The following is a 14,115-nucleotide window of genomic DNA, read 5'->3' as shown; positions in this document are numbered from 1 at the left end:
CACCAACAGCTACCAGAAGCCAGATCAGAGGCCTGGGACAGATTCTCTGTCAGAGGCTCCAGGAGGATCCAACCCTTCCCACACCCTGATTTCAGTTGTCCAGCCCCTGGAGTGCTGAGGGAATATATTCCTGTTGTTTCAAGCCCGCTGGTTTGTGGTTGTTTGTTACGGCAGCCCTAGGAAACTTGTACAGTGCCCGAGAGTCGGAGTGGGCAGAGAGAGAGCCTCTGGACTTAGGGTCCCTGCTCTTGGAGAAGCACTCCCTTTCTTGGTGCCCTGCTACCTGCACCATCCTGACTCCCTTCCTCTTTCTGGCTCTCTTTGTTTTTGTTATAAGGAAAGGAACTTTCTTAACCTTGTTCCAAACTTTATTCCCAGGCTTCTTCAGCTTAATTAGCTGTGCAGAATGAATAGTGGCCTAGCAAAACCCGGAAAGAGCTGCAGTGTCCAAGTGGTTTGGACTTAAAAATGTCAGAGATCTAGATCTTATCAGCTCCTGAAAGCAAGTCACATAAGAACGAGGTCATAACCAACAGATCCAAGTGACTTGTTTAAGCCTGATCTTCTTTAGAAGTTGACTTGATTCTGTTTTCCTCAGTCCAACCCTGTGGCCTCCCCAGAGCCTCTTGGTGGGCCAGGGCCGGGCAGCCCGTGGAGGCTGGGAGAGATTCCAGAAGTCACAGGTGAGGCCAGCTGCCGCTGGCCTTTTGGACAGAGCGGCAGAGCCTTGATGTGTACTGGGGTCAGCCGCTTGTCCCAGGGGATGCTGGCCAGCAGTGAACATGCTCAGCTGTGCTGTGGGAACCTGGCATTCAGACAGGTGGGGTGTGGGGTGGCTCTCGTGTGCTGGTCATCCTCTCCCCTCGGGGGCCAGTCGGCTTCTTCTCCTGTGGGCACTGTGACGTGGAACCAGGGCGAGCAGACATCCTGGAATGTAAAAAGCCGCCTCAGCAGTCCAGGGTCATCCGTGGCCTCCACAGATGACAGCAGGAGGCGGCCTGTGTCTGTAGGTGGCTGTGCTGGTGGCACTGAGCTTTGATTTTGGGCCGTGTATGGAGCCCACAGAGTACTGCCCTGTCTCCTGCTTGGGGCCCTCATGTCTCCCCCTGACCACCAACACTTCCCAGACCTACCTGGGCTTATATAAGGCGGAGGTGGGTGAGTGAACATTCCACTTTCATGGCCTGCTGTGTGTAGCCTCCTGTGGGTCCGACAGGGACATGCTGCAGCCCTTCAGTCAGTATGTGGGTGTGGGAATGGTTGGCGGAGTCATGCTACCTAGGTCCCTGCTCACTGGATCCCACCCCAGCCCTGCAGGACGTGGTACCCAGACATAGGCTGGAGGCATGTGTAGTCAGGGCTGAGCACTGTGTTTGGTGAGACCCCACCTCCATGTTACCCCACTTAGTACAGCCCCCAGGACCTTGGCATGGGGTTGGCATGAGGTTATGGGTGGGAGCCCCCATGACCTAATGGAGGGTGTGTCTTGGGCTAGGCCCCTCCACAGTTGTTAGTGTGCAGGGACACTCCTGCTTGGTGAGCCGGCTGTGGTATTAGCAATCGCTGAGTCCCCAGCCAGGAGTTCACCACCCCTTGTGCCGCCCTGCTCTGGGCTCCAGTGTCACTCTCCCTACCTCTCTACAGAGCTGGCCTGGCCTTGTCCTTCCTCCGTCTCTCCCTGGGCCTTCACCTCTGCCCCTGCTGTTCGTTCCCTCTGCCTGGACCCTTTCTGGCTTATTCTTTAGGGGCCCCGTGGTTGGCCCTCCCTGATTGTTTAATTTTCAGATCTCCTCCTACCCCAAGCTTGGCTGAGTGGCCCTGCTTTCCCCTGGGTCCCCTATGGACTCTACTCTGCAGCAGTTCATTTCGTGGGGCTGCCATAGCAGAGAACCATAAACCAGGAGGCTTAAAATGACAGGAACTCTCTCACAGTTCCGGAGGCTGGAAGTCAGAGATCACAGTGTGGGCAGGGTTGGCTCCTTCTGGGGATCCTGAAGGGGAACCTGTCCTAGGCCCTCTCTCCCAGTTTCTGATGGCTGCTAGCAGCCCTTGGGGTTTTTTGGCTTATGGCTGCATCACTGATCTTTGCCTCTACCTTCACGTGGCCTTTTTCCTGTATCTGTGTTCTTTTCTTTTTAAAATATATGTATGTATATATATATGTGTGTGCATATGTATGTGTGTGTGTGTGTATATATATATATAAAGAATATGAAAGAATATATATATATATTCTTTTTTAAGTAATCTCCACACCCAGTGTGGGGCTTGAACTCACCACCCTAAGATCAAGAGTCTCAGACCCTGCTGACTGAGTGTGGGGCTTGAACTCACCACCCTAAGATCAAGAGTCTCAGACCCTGCTGACCCTCCGCCAGGTGCCCCCTCTGTGTCCTCTTTTTTTTTTTTTTTTAAGGTTTTATTTATTTATTCATGAGAAACAGAGAGGTAAAGACACAGGCAGAGGGAGAAGCAGGCTCCATGCAGGGAGCCCGATACGAGACTTGATCCAGGGACTCCAGGATCATGCCCTAGGCCGAAGGCGGCACTAAACCGCTAAGCCACCCAGGCTGCCCTCTGTGTCGTCTTATAAGGATACCAGTAATAGGATTCAGACATCTCCTTAAACCAGGGTGACTTCATATCAAGAATCTTCTCTTTTTTTTAAAGATTTATTTATTTACTCATGGGAGACACAGAGAGAGAGGCAGAGACACAGGGAGAGGGAGAAGCAGGCTCCTCCCAAGGAGCCAGATGTGGGACCCAGTCCTGGATCCCAGGATCACGCCCTGAGCCGAAGGCAGATGCTCAACCGCTGAGCTACCCAGGTGTCCCAAAACTCTCTATTTCCAAACAAGGTCACATTCTGAGGTTCCAGATGGGTGTAAATTTGGGGGCCAGGGGTTAGCCCAGTGCAGGGGCTGAGCTGATCCACCTCAGGCTGTTCCTGCTTTGTACACTCCCTTGCCTGAGCTGCTTTCTAGGTATTCTCATTCATTCTCCAGCCCATGACCCCAGTGAATAGGCACATAATTTTATACTTGGACAATTTGCGGTGCCCCTGATTTTCCACCCATTATGTCTCGGCAGCTCAGCAGCCCTGGGGGAGCATGCACTCTTTGTCACTCTTACCTCACTGACTCTTGGGCTCTCCAGGGCCAGGCCCCAAGGTCTCTCCTTGCAGGCCACCGCACCCTGCACCCTGGGGGCTCCTGCTAGGACATTCCTGGGGTCCCTGGGCTTTGTCTGGGACTGGCTAGCTGTGGGTATTCCCAGAGGACTCAGGCTGAAGTTTCCAATTCCAAATACAGCTCTCAGTGGTCACTTCCTGGAGCTAGGCGCTGGTCCCTGAGGTGTCTGTGGAGGCTTGGCAAGCAGGGCTCCAGCTGTTAGGGCAGACCAGCCTGCCAGACAGACACAGGCAGGCAACATATCCATGAGGGGGTGCTGTGGATTGAATTGTATCCCCCAAGTTCATATGTGGAATTCCTAATCACCAATATGACTGTATGTGGAGATGGGGTCTGTGAGGAGAAAGTGACAAAGTTGAATTGGGGTCATAAGGGTGGGGTCCTGATCTGATAGGACAGGCATCCTTACGAGGAGAAGAAGAACGAGGAGAAGAACGAGGACAGTTCTCTCCACCCACACGCACCACCCAGAAAGGCCGCATGAGGACACAGGGAGAAGGTGGCCTTCTCCAAGCCAGCAAGAGGGCTCTTACAGGCACAGCACCCTGATCTCAGACTTCCAGCTTCCAGAACTGGAAGAAATAAGTGTCTGTTGTTCAAGCTGCCCAGTCTGTGGTATTTTATTATGGCAGCCAGAGTTAATACAGAGGGTTATTTTAGAAGTAGGGGGTCAAGAAGAGCTTCTTGAGGAGGTGATATTTGGGCTAAAACCTAAACGATGAGAAGGAGCTCCATGGAAGGTTCTAGAAAAGAATGAATTGGGTGCAAAGGCCCAGAGGCAGAAAGCGGGAGGGCCTTGTGGACCTTGCTGAAGAAAGACCCTGGGTTGTAACCCCCTCCTGTCACCTAGTGACCTGGGGACACGCCTGTTGTCCCTTAGTGTTTGAGTTTCCTCCCCTTGTAAAATGGAGGTGAAGCCATGTCCCCCATCTCAGAGCTGCTGCAAGTCCCCACCCAGGTTTGGCTCCCAGCCGGCTGGCAGGGCCGGGGTCTTGTTCACAGAGAAAGAGGCTCCTGTGAGCCAGCTGTGCTGCACTCAGACCCCGAGGGACCCTTCACACATCCCAGCCGGAATGTCTGTACTCACCAGCCGCCACCAACAAGGGAAACAAAACGTGCTCACAGAGGACCCTGTGATTCAGCCAGGGTTGGGAATTTGGCAGCGGCAGCAGAGCCTGATTAAAGGCATTCCGAGGCGCACTCGGTGTTTGTGTATCTGGTTCTGTATTTACACTTTGGGAACGAGTGAGGAGGCAGCTGGGGAGTGTCTCAGTCGGCCAGGGGGCCGGGGGCAGGGGTGACTCAGCCTGGAATCCACGCTAGGCCACACGCCTGTGACGCTTTCATTCATTCCCTCCTTCATTCAGTATTCCCTCCCGCGCTCAGCAGACGTTAGATGAGCCACTCCAGCGTACCAGCACACTTCCTCAGGGTCAGCTGGGTGTTCCTCCGTGCAGAGCCCTCCTGAGGGGGAGGTACCAGTGAGGTGGGACCCGGGCTGCAACAAATTTAAGAATTAACTCACAGTGTACCAGAGACTAAGATCTAAATCTAGAAAACCTGGAAGGAAGCACAGGTGTGAATCATCCTGAGGTGATGGATTTTTAGATATGACAGTAAAACAGTAAGCAGCAGGGACACCTGGGTGACTCAGTTGGCTAAGCATCAGACTCAATCTCAGATCCAGTATTGGTCTCAGGGTTGTGAGTTTGAGCCCTGCATTGGGCTCCCCACTGGGCATGGAACCTACTTAAGTAAACAAACAAACAGGCAACAACAAAAAAATAGATCATTTGGATTTTATCAACATTAAAAATTTTCAGGGGATCCCTGGGTGGCGCAGCGGTTTAGCGCCTGCCTTTGGCCCAGGGCGCGGTCCTGGAGACCCGGGATCAAATCTCACGTCAGGCTCCCGGTGCATGGAGCCTGCTTCTCCCTCTGCCTGTGTCTCTGCCTCTCTCTCTCTCTCTCTCTCTCTCTCTCTCTCTCTATCATAAATAAATAAAAATTTAAAAAAAAACTTTAAAAAATTTTCATGCATCTGATGGCCAGGAAGAAAGTGAAAAGACAACCTATGGGGCACCTGGGTGGCTCAGTGGTTGAGCGTCTGCCTTTGGCTCAGGTGATGAGTCCTGGGATCGAGTTCTGCATCAGGCTCCTTGCGGGGGAGCCTGCTTCTCCCTCTGCCTATGTCTCTGCCTCTCTTTCTGTGTCTCTCATGGATAAATAAATAAAATCTTTAAAAAATACCTACAATGTGGGAAGTTTTTGCAAACCATGTAGCTGATAAGCGGTTAATATCCAAAATATATATAAAAAAGTTATCCAGAATATATAAAGACCTCTTGGAACGCAACAGGGAAAAGACAGCCCAGTTTAAAAATGAGCAAAAGACTCAAATAGACATTTCTGCAAAGGTGATATACAAATGACCAATAAGCACACGAGCAGTTGTACCCTATCATTAATCATCAGGGAAATGCAAATCAAAACCACAATTAGAGACCACCTCACACCCATCATGTGGCAGAAACTAGAAAGTGTTAGGATGTGGAGAAATTGCAGCTCTTCGGGTGCTGCTGGCAGGAATGTAACATGGTGCAGTGGACAGCAGTCCATCAGTTCTTGAACAAGATAAATACAGAATTACCATGTGACCCAGCCGCTCTACTCCTAGCTGTATTCCTAGAGATTTGAACACAGGGACTGAGACGGGTACTGGTACTCACCTGTTCAATTTGCAGCAGTACTAATCAGAATTGCCAAAGGGTAGAAACAACCCAAATGTTCATGAGAAGCTGAATTGGTAAATGTGGTCCATCCCTATAATGGAAATATTACTCAGCCAGAGAAAGGAAAGAATCTTGGACATATGCTACTGCACAGATAAACCTTAAAACCATTGTGCTGAATGAGGGACTCCTGGCTGGCTCAGTTGGTGGAGGGTGTGACTCTTGATCTGGGGGTCATGAGTTTGGCCCCACACTGGGCATGGTGATTACTTTAAAAAAAAAAAAAGTCATTGTGCTGAGTGAAAGAAGCCCATCATAAAAGGCCACATGTTATGTGATTCCATTTATGTGAAATGTCTAGAACAGGCAAATCCATAGACTTAGAAGGCAGGTTGGTGGTTGCCAGAGGCTGGGGAAGGGGGGTGGAGAGTGGCTGATGGGGACAGGGTCTCCTTTTGGGGTGGTAGAAATGTTCTGAACCTAGATGGAGGTGATGGTTGCATGTAACATTGCATATGTACTGTATGCCACTGAATTTTACGTGGTAAAGTGGTTCATTTTATGCCTGTGAATCTTCAATAAATAAGTTTAGAAAGAAAAAGCAGTCATGGACCTTCTTGGTCAGATACTTATGTGTACATAGCTGTCTCTCCCAGAGCCCTAGGTTTCTTCTGATCCATTCCAGAGAGTGTTCACTCTCTACTTCCCTCTCACAGTGGTTCTTTGCCTCTGCACTTGGGCAGCTGGCCAGTCTCCCTTGGGCCTCGATTTACCTGGGGGGACAAGTAGTCCTGTGTGGGTGCAGGAGGAAAATCATCCCTGTGTGGGACCCTGAGTGCATTCTGCACTCATGTGTTCATCCAGACAAGTTTCTTCACGTGGATGCCAAGCTACTCCATTGTGCCAGGGTCCTTGTGGGGCTGACAGTCTGATAAGAGGAGATAGACCTCAGTCAGGTGGGTTTGGACAGTGAGCTGTGGGAAAAAGTGATCCTTTGGAAGAGAGATGCACAGTGTTGGGCTGACCCAGTGGAGGAGTGAGTGCCAGTGTGAACACTGAGGCAGCAACCAGCTCTGGTGGTAGAGAACAGAGGGCCAGACCATGCAGGCCCTTTTTGGTGGTGATGGGGAACTAACATCAGGTTGGAGCACACAACTCCTTCCTGGCCCTCTGCAGCATAGCCCCCATGCCTGTCTTGGCTTTGCAGAGGACAGAGCTCAGCCTTCAGCAGGTCTGCTCTGCTTAATCTCATTAGAAGGCTGGCCAGTTGCCATGGTGATTGCTGGTAGGGGTTGGGGGTGGGGGGAAGCCAAGGCCAGCTTCATCTAGAGAGTGAGGACTTGGGAGGGGCTGTCAGGTAGGTGTATCTCATTGCATCCTGTGCAGGGTCCTGGAGAACTGGGGGCTGCGCTGGGGAAGCATGTGTGTGCGTGTGCGTGTGTGTGTGTATCATACCATGCCTTCCCAGGGCCACTGGCCCCCATTCCCCAATCTTGTGGCTTCCCCTCTGCCAGGCTAGTAGGTACCAATGGGGTTGGGGGATGTGCCCAGCAGGGGTTGTGGGCATGGATGGAGGTGGGGGATATGCACCGTGCTGACATGGGAAAGTGCGCTGGCTGGGAGAGGCTGGAGAAGCCACCATTTACATGGGGCTCTGCAGAGGGAGTGGGGGTCAGGTTGGGACAAGGGAGAGGACTTTGTGTGGGGTAGTGGAGGGAGGTGGTCCAGGCATGGGCTGTTGTATCAGGAAGTGGGAGTACCCTGCCTGGAAACAAGGGTCCTCGGGCTGAGACAGGATCTGAAATGGCTTTTTACAGAGACATATGTTGGGTCTCACCTTGATGGAGTCAGGGTCGTAGACTTGTCATTGGATTGACGTTCTGACTGGAAGCTCCCAGAGGAGCTAATGTGCTCTTATCCATGATGCCACATGGCCTATGACACTGTGTGGCGCCAGCTGCCTACCTGTCTGCAGGCCACACAGGGATCAAGTTCCAGAAGTAGAGTCTATGTCTTGCTCAGCCATTTCCAAGCTGGGTGACCTTGGGCAGTTCCTTTGCCTAACAAGTCTTGCCTTTCCCATCTGGAAAATGGTATGTGCTGCTGCTCCCCTCAAAATGCCTGTCTTGGGTTGAATTGTATCCCCCCAAAAAGCACAGTCCAGAACCTGAGATCGTGACCTTATTGACAGAAGGGTCTTTGCAGATATAATTAAGGGGGCTTAAGATGAGATCATTCTTTTTTTTTTTTTTTTTTTTGAGATCATTCTTGATTAGGGTGGGCACTGAGTCCAGTGACAGGTGTTATAAGAGAAAGGAGAGGGAAATGTGAGACATGCATAGGGGAAGGCCATGTGGGGGTGGAGGCGGAGACTGAAGGGATGTGGCCACAAGCCCAGGAGTACTGGAGCTACCAGAAGTTGGGACAGGCCTGGGACAGACTCTGCCTTAGAGCCTCAAGAAGGAACCTGGGATCCCTGGGTGGCACAGTGGTTTAGCGCCTGCCTTTGGCCCAGGGCACGATCCTGGAGACCGGGGATCGAATCCCACGTCGGGCTCCCGGTGCATGGAGCCTGCTTCTCCCTCTGCCTATGTCTCTGCCTCTCTCTCTCTCTCTCTCTCTCTCTCTCTCTCTCTGTGACTATCATAAATAAATAAAATAAAATAAAAAAGGAAAAAAAAAAAGGAACCAGAGCAGCCACGCGCAGCGGTTTAGTGCCGCCTGCAGCCCAGGGCGTGATCCTGGAGGCCCTGGATGAAGTCTCACGTCAGGCTCCCTGAATGGAGCCTGCTTCTCCCTCTGCCTGTGTCTCTGCCTCTCTCTTTCTCTCTCTCTCTCTCTCTCTCTGTCTCTATGAATAAATAAAATCTTTAAAAAAAAAAAAAAAGAAGGAACCAACCCTGCCCACATCTTGATGTTGAACTTCTGTTTCCTGAACTGTGAGAGTGAATTCTTGTTTTAAGCCACCCTGTTTGTGGTCTTTTGTTACGGTAGCCTTGGGACACTGAAGGTAGGACTATTGTGGTAGCTTAAATGTACTGGAAAAGGCTCTGTGCCCATAGTGGGGGCTCAGGGACACCAGGGGTGCCATCTGTAATGCTTGGGGTGGGGAGACATTGAGCACAGGGTGGCCAGGGTCTGTGCTACACTTCTTGACCGTCTATCTTGGGTGGCCTCCGCCTTGAGGTGTCTCTGACCCCTCAGTCTTGCTGCTGCTTGTTCAGTCAGTTTAAACCTGAGAGAAAGAGGATTTGAGAGGCATGGAAGGGAATATTGTTCTGGAAAGATCTGAGGCCTCAGCCGGCTGGTAGGACGTAAGGCAGACACGTGATAGTACTTACTGGGGGTCCAACATGACCACACATAGTCCTGGCAGTGGACACAGTGTGACCAGCAGACCTTGAGTCTTGGGTCCCCACCATCTGGTGGGGACTGGATGTGAATGGGGGGCAGGGTCATGGAACAAAGGTGTTTCCAGTACAGCAAACCGGATGGGACACACTTAAGGCTTCACACAAGTAGGTCTGGGTCAGCCAGGCGTGCTGCACCAACTGCCACTTTCCTAATTTTGCCCCTGGAAGGCAGGAGGGTGGCTTTAGGGGAAGCTGGGTAAGGGCTGTAAGGAAACAGTGTATCATCTGCAGTTTTTCTGTAAATCTACAGCTTCTGCATTGAAAATTTTATTTAAAGCAACATAAACCAAGCTAGAGACTGATGTGATAGTGATTTGAAGGTGCTGCTTCTTGGGTAGAGTGTCAGGGAGGCCTGTGGGATGGGCATGGGGCTGTTAGAGGCCCAGGACCTGAGGGCACACAGACTCAGGGTGCTTTGAGGCAAAGGAGTGGGGAGAGCAGAAGGCAAGGAAGTAATGGCAAAAGCATGGGTAATGGGGGTGCTCACCCACCCTCAGCCCAGGCCCTCTGAATCTGGAGTGGGGTCCACTCTCATAGTTGGGGAGCCTGGACTCACCCCAGGCTATTTAACCACAGGCCAAGGGGAGCAAGGGGGAGCCCTGGGAGATGTGGGTCTCCTATTCTAGCACGTGTCCTCCAGCACATGATGGCCTTGTCTGGGTCTCACTGCCCTTTCCAACAGCCATGAGGATGGGGTGGGGGGAGGCAGAGGCATCCAAACCCTACTTTGACCTCGAGCCTCTAAGTGTTGGGAGCTGTGTTGGCCTCTAAATGGGCCTGTCACCTGGTTTGGGAAAGTCAGCCCTTGAGAACAGGAACAGTGGCATTCACTCACTCACTCACTACTCACTCACTCACTCACTCACTCACTCACTCACTCACATGTTCGGACATGTATTCTGTGAGCAGGTGCTACTAAGCCACAGGCTCTGGCTTGGATGCTGGGTTTACAGAGCCCTTTGGCAAGATTAGGGCAGGTGCCATTGGGGGGGCTGCACAGTGAGGACTCCTGGGTGGAAGGATGCAGGTGGGGCTGTGGCTTGGCAATAGGAAGAGGCTCACACTTCAACATTCAGCAGCTTATCAGGTCTTGCCTGGTGGTGTTACTCTGCTGTCCTTCCTTCCCGTGGGGCCTCTGAAGCGACAGGTCCTTGGGCAGGGGGCCCCAGGCTGGTATCTTCTCACCTCAGTACCCTGGGGGTTCCTGGCCAGGCCTGGGGGCAGTTAGCTCCTGCAAAGTTAGGGGGACCCCAAGACCATGCTCAGATCAGCAGTTTACTTGAGGCACACAGGACTCCCTGGAAGCCATTACACTTCCAGTTACTGTTTACTACAAGCAAAAGGACACAGATGATAATCGGCAAAGAGAAGAGGTGTCTGGAATGGCACCCAGCAGAGTTCCAGACATGGAACTTCTGGTTATCCCCTCTCTGTGGAGTCGTGTGGACAGCTTTCACTTGTAGCACTGCTGTGTGACAATATGCAGGGTGTACTACCATATGGAGATGCTCCCTGAACCTTGGTGTCCATGGTTTTTACTGGGGCTCACCCACATGGAGCTGGCTGATTACCACATGGGTGACCTCCGTCTCTAGCCCCAGTAGAGGGCAAGCTGATTCCACATGACCCAAGCCTCCTGCCCTAAATCACACTGTTGGCATAGACCACCCCAGGCCCCAGACAAACAAAGATCGTCTTGTTAGGCAGGATGTTCAGAGGGCTTCTACCTCTCAGGAGCTGGGGGACAAAGGCCAGACTTTTCTAGGTCAGGTGGACACTTTCCTGTGCAGCTAATATGTAACCAGGGACAGACACAGGGTCCCCCAGAAGTAGTACAGGGCCCTGCACACCTTCCACTCCAAATCCAGAAGCTGTACTCTAATACCTGACAGTCCTGTGGTAAAGTGTGGAGGTGGGTAGGAGGCCATTGCTAGAGAGAAGGGTGCACACAGAGGCAGGGCCTGGGAGGACTGGTGTCGCAATAGCATGTGAGCATGAGCATCCTGTCACTTCCCAGTCCTGTAGATTGTCCCCAACACCAGGCTCTTTCTGTACTGGAACATGGTGGTTTTGTGGGGTGCTTGGATGGGATGCTGGGGCTCCCTGAGCTGGCAGTTCAGCCTGTGACAAAAATGCATGTGGTGTAAGTACTTCCTATTTCACATGCCAGGTATTCCTATACACTCCTGGACAAATGAGAGGGAGAAACCGAGGCCAAAAAGGGGGCCACGTGGTCCTTGAGAGTTGGATGCAATGCTGGCTTCTGCCACAAGGCTCAAATACAAGGAAGCACTTGGATGTCTTGGGTCTAAGGTGACTTGTGCTCAGGCAGTGGTGGGGGCCCCAAGCTGCTTGGTCTCCCCCTTTCCCTGGCCGGGGGCTGGCCTATTCCATCTTGAATGACTGTGGGGTGGAAGGAACACAGTGGGATGTTCACAGTGAGCATCTCCAGCCATCGGAGACAGACCTTGGGCCAGGCCCTGCAGACCCCAGGAACCACTTATGAAGGATGAAACAAGGAAAGCAGTCTCCCTCCTGACACCACTATAGCTTACAGGAAACAGCTGTGTACCTGGGTGAGGTGCTCTGCTGGGCGGGCGGCCAGTTCCCGGGCCTCACCTCCCTGTCCAGTATCCAAGGCCCCCGAGGAAGCAGGGGATGGCGTGGGAGAGTGGGGCGGTGCGGGCAGCTAGCTCACAGAGTGCTGCCAGGAGCTGTTTGTGAGGGAACGTGAGCTGGCCTTGTTGTGTACACAGTGTGGACCCTAGCAACCGCCCCAGCCAGAGCCAGAACAGACACCCACCCTCCCGAGTGCCCAGCCACCACCCCCTAGACATGACGCCTGCCTCCTCGGGGGTGTGTGGCAGGTGTTGTGGACCTTCAGCTGTGAGGGCCACGAGTGGCGCTGACCACGCCAGGGACATCTGCTGTTGTTCCCAGGAAAGTGGAATCAGCTATTCAAGGGGGAGGAGGCCAGGTCCCAGCCTCACCCCAATTCAGCCGTGGCTGGTCAGGGAGCTGGGTTCAGAGGTGTGGCCCCATGGGACAGATCCCCATGTGAGTGACGGGTGGAGGCCTCCGCAGGCATGAGGCCATCCCAGATGAAGGTTCTCCACTGGGCCCAGCTCCAGTGGGCCAGCAAACCAGGCAGAAGGAGCCTGGGGGCTTGGGCAGGACCCCTTACAACTCGGGTGGGGTCTGGCAGGTCCGTTTGCCCCATGTATGCTGCCAGAGGGATCACACATCCTGCACTTTGAAAACCAGCGCTGTGCTTCTGAAACGGCCCTTCGGATTCAGGCCATTGGAAAGACGATTTCTCCTCTGTCCGGGCGTCAGTTTGCAGCCTCTGGCCCGTGCCCCAGGAACGCAGTCTTTGGCTGATAAGAAATGGTTCCCCAGGGTGGGTGAGGGGCCTCCCCCACAGGCTCTGGGCTCCAGGTCTGCCCCATACTCTCTTGCTCATTCACAAACAGTACAAGTAAACCAGCAGCGCCCCCCCCCGCCCCCACTGAGTTCAAGGGGGCACATCCCCACAGGGCACGCTATTGGGCTTCTGATTCTGCTGTTTTGGGTGGAGAGACACCTGGCTCCTTTGAGTATCTGAGTCACAGGGTCCCACACCCTCTGGATTGATGCCATTGACCCCATCACTTGGTTCCTTCCTGGTCCCCCTGAGGTGGCATTCTTCATGATGTACTCTGGAGGGCTTCAGGCCCACATTATAGCTGCTGGCTTCTCTTTCAGCTCCAGCTCCAGAAGTCTCAGTACCTGCAGCTGGGCCCAAGCCGTGGCCAGTACTACGGCGGGTCCCTGCCAAACGTGAACCAGATTGGGAGTGGCACCGTGGATCTGCCCTTCCAGGTGAGCCCCCATCCCCCCTCTCCTGCACAGCCTCCCACCTGGTGTACATCATATCCGGGCCCCACTCTGGACACAGAGCGAGCAAGCGTGTGTGTCAGCCGCTGCGGATAGCTGGAGTCACCAAATAATTGTCGCAGCCTGTCTCGCCCTGCCCCCACCTACTCTTTTCCTGTCCCTGGGATGGCTTGGTCAGGCCTTGCCTGGATCCCCCCTGCTTCTCCCCTGTCAGCAGAGCCCGCAGCGAGGCTGTGGTCTGGCCAAGAGCGTTTCGGCAGCCGCTACACCTGTTGGCCGGCTGTGCGGCATCGGGAACCGCTCGGGGCCTCTGGGGCTTGGCTCCATCCTGCCTCACTAATCCGCAAGCCCAGCAATTCTCAGAAGGAGGCCCTGTGGCCTGACCCCACTTGTCTGCAAACGTTTCTTGGCAGAGACGCACACAACACGGCTCCCGCAGGCCACACAGCCGCCGTGTACGTCCTTATCATAAATAATGAGAGATAAGGCCCACCGCGTGGGTGCAGGGCTGGCCTCTTACCCCAGGCTGTGCCCTGACCCTGGTCTGCAAGTGGAAGCAGGGGTGAGATGAGCCTGGAAGTGGAGCTGAGAGCCGGGGCCACCCCCAGCTTATGTGGGCTCTGTAGGGACAGGTCCACCAGACGGCCACACACCTACCCCTTTGCTGGGACAGGGCCTCAAACAGCCACGTCTGTCCATGTGTTGACAGGCCAGGTGGAGCGAGGCCTGTCCCTCATGGAGCTCAGTCCCCCCACCCACTCGAGTCACTCCCTAGCTCCCACTCCTCCCATACCATTGCTGGGGTGCAGCAGGGCACTGGCCTGGGGTTCCCTAGACTGGCTCAGGTCCACATCCCTTGGGCTCTTCAGAGCATAGCCCTTCCCAGATGGCCTCCTTGCCGGA

General features: G+C 53.5%; 1 protein-coding gene across 6 annotated transcripts in view; it reads left to right on the top strand.

The window, feature by feature from the left end:
- The window catches only part of CRTC1 (CREB regulated transcription coactivator 1), a 79,308-nt gene that overhangs the window by 30,620 nt on the left and 34,573 nt on the right, over window positions 1-14,115 (top strand). For all 6 annotated transcript variants that reach the window (XM_055343539.1, XM_055343535.1, XM_055343538.1 and 3 more), the window contains exon 2: window positions 13,081-13,197. In XM_055343539.1, the coding sequence (XP_055199514.1) occupies window positions 13,081-13,197 (117 nt within the window). The remainder of the gene's footprint in view (window positions 1-13,080; window positions 13,198-14,115) is intronic.

The sequence above is a fragment of the Nyctereutes procyonoides genome, unplaced genomic scaffold, assembly GCF_905146905.1.
Source record: "Nyctereutes procyonoides isolate TBG_1078 unplaced genomic scaffold, NYPRO_anot_genome, whole genome shotgun sequence".
Taxonomy (NCBI): Eukaryota; Metazoa; Chordata; class Mammalia; order Carnivora; family Canidae; genus Nyctereutes; species Nyctereutes procyonoides.
Note: the sequence above shows the minus strand (reverse complement) of the source record. Positions and strands in the feature narration are given on the sequence as shown.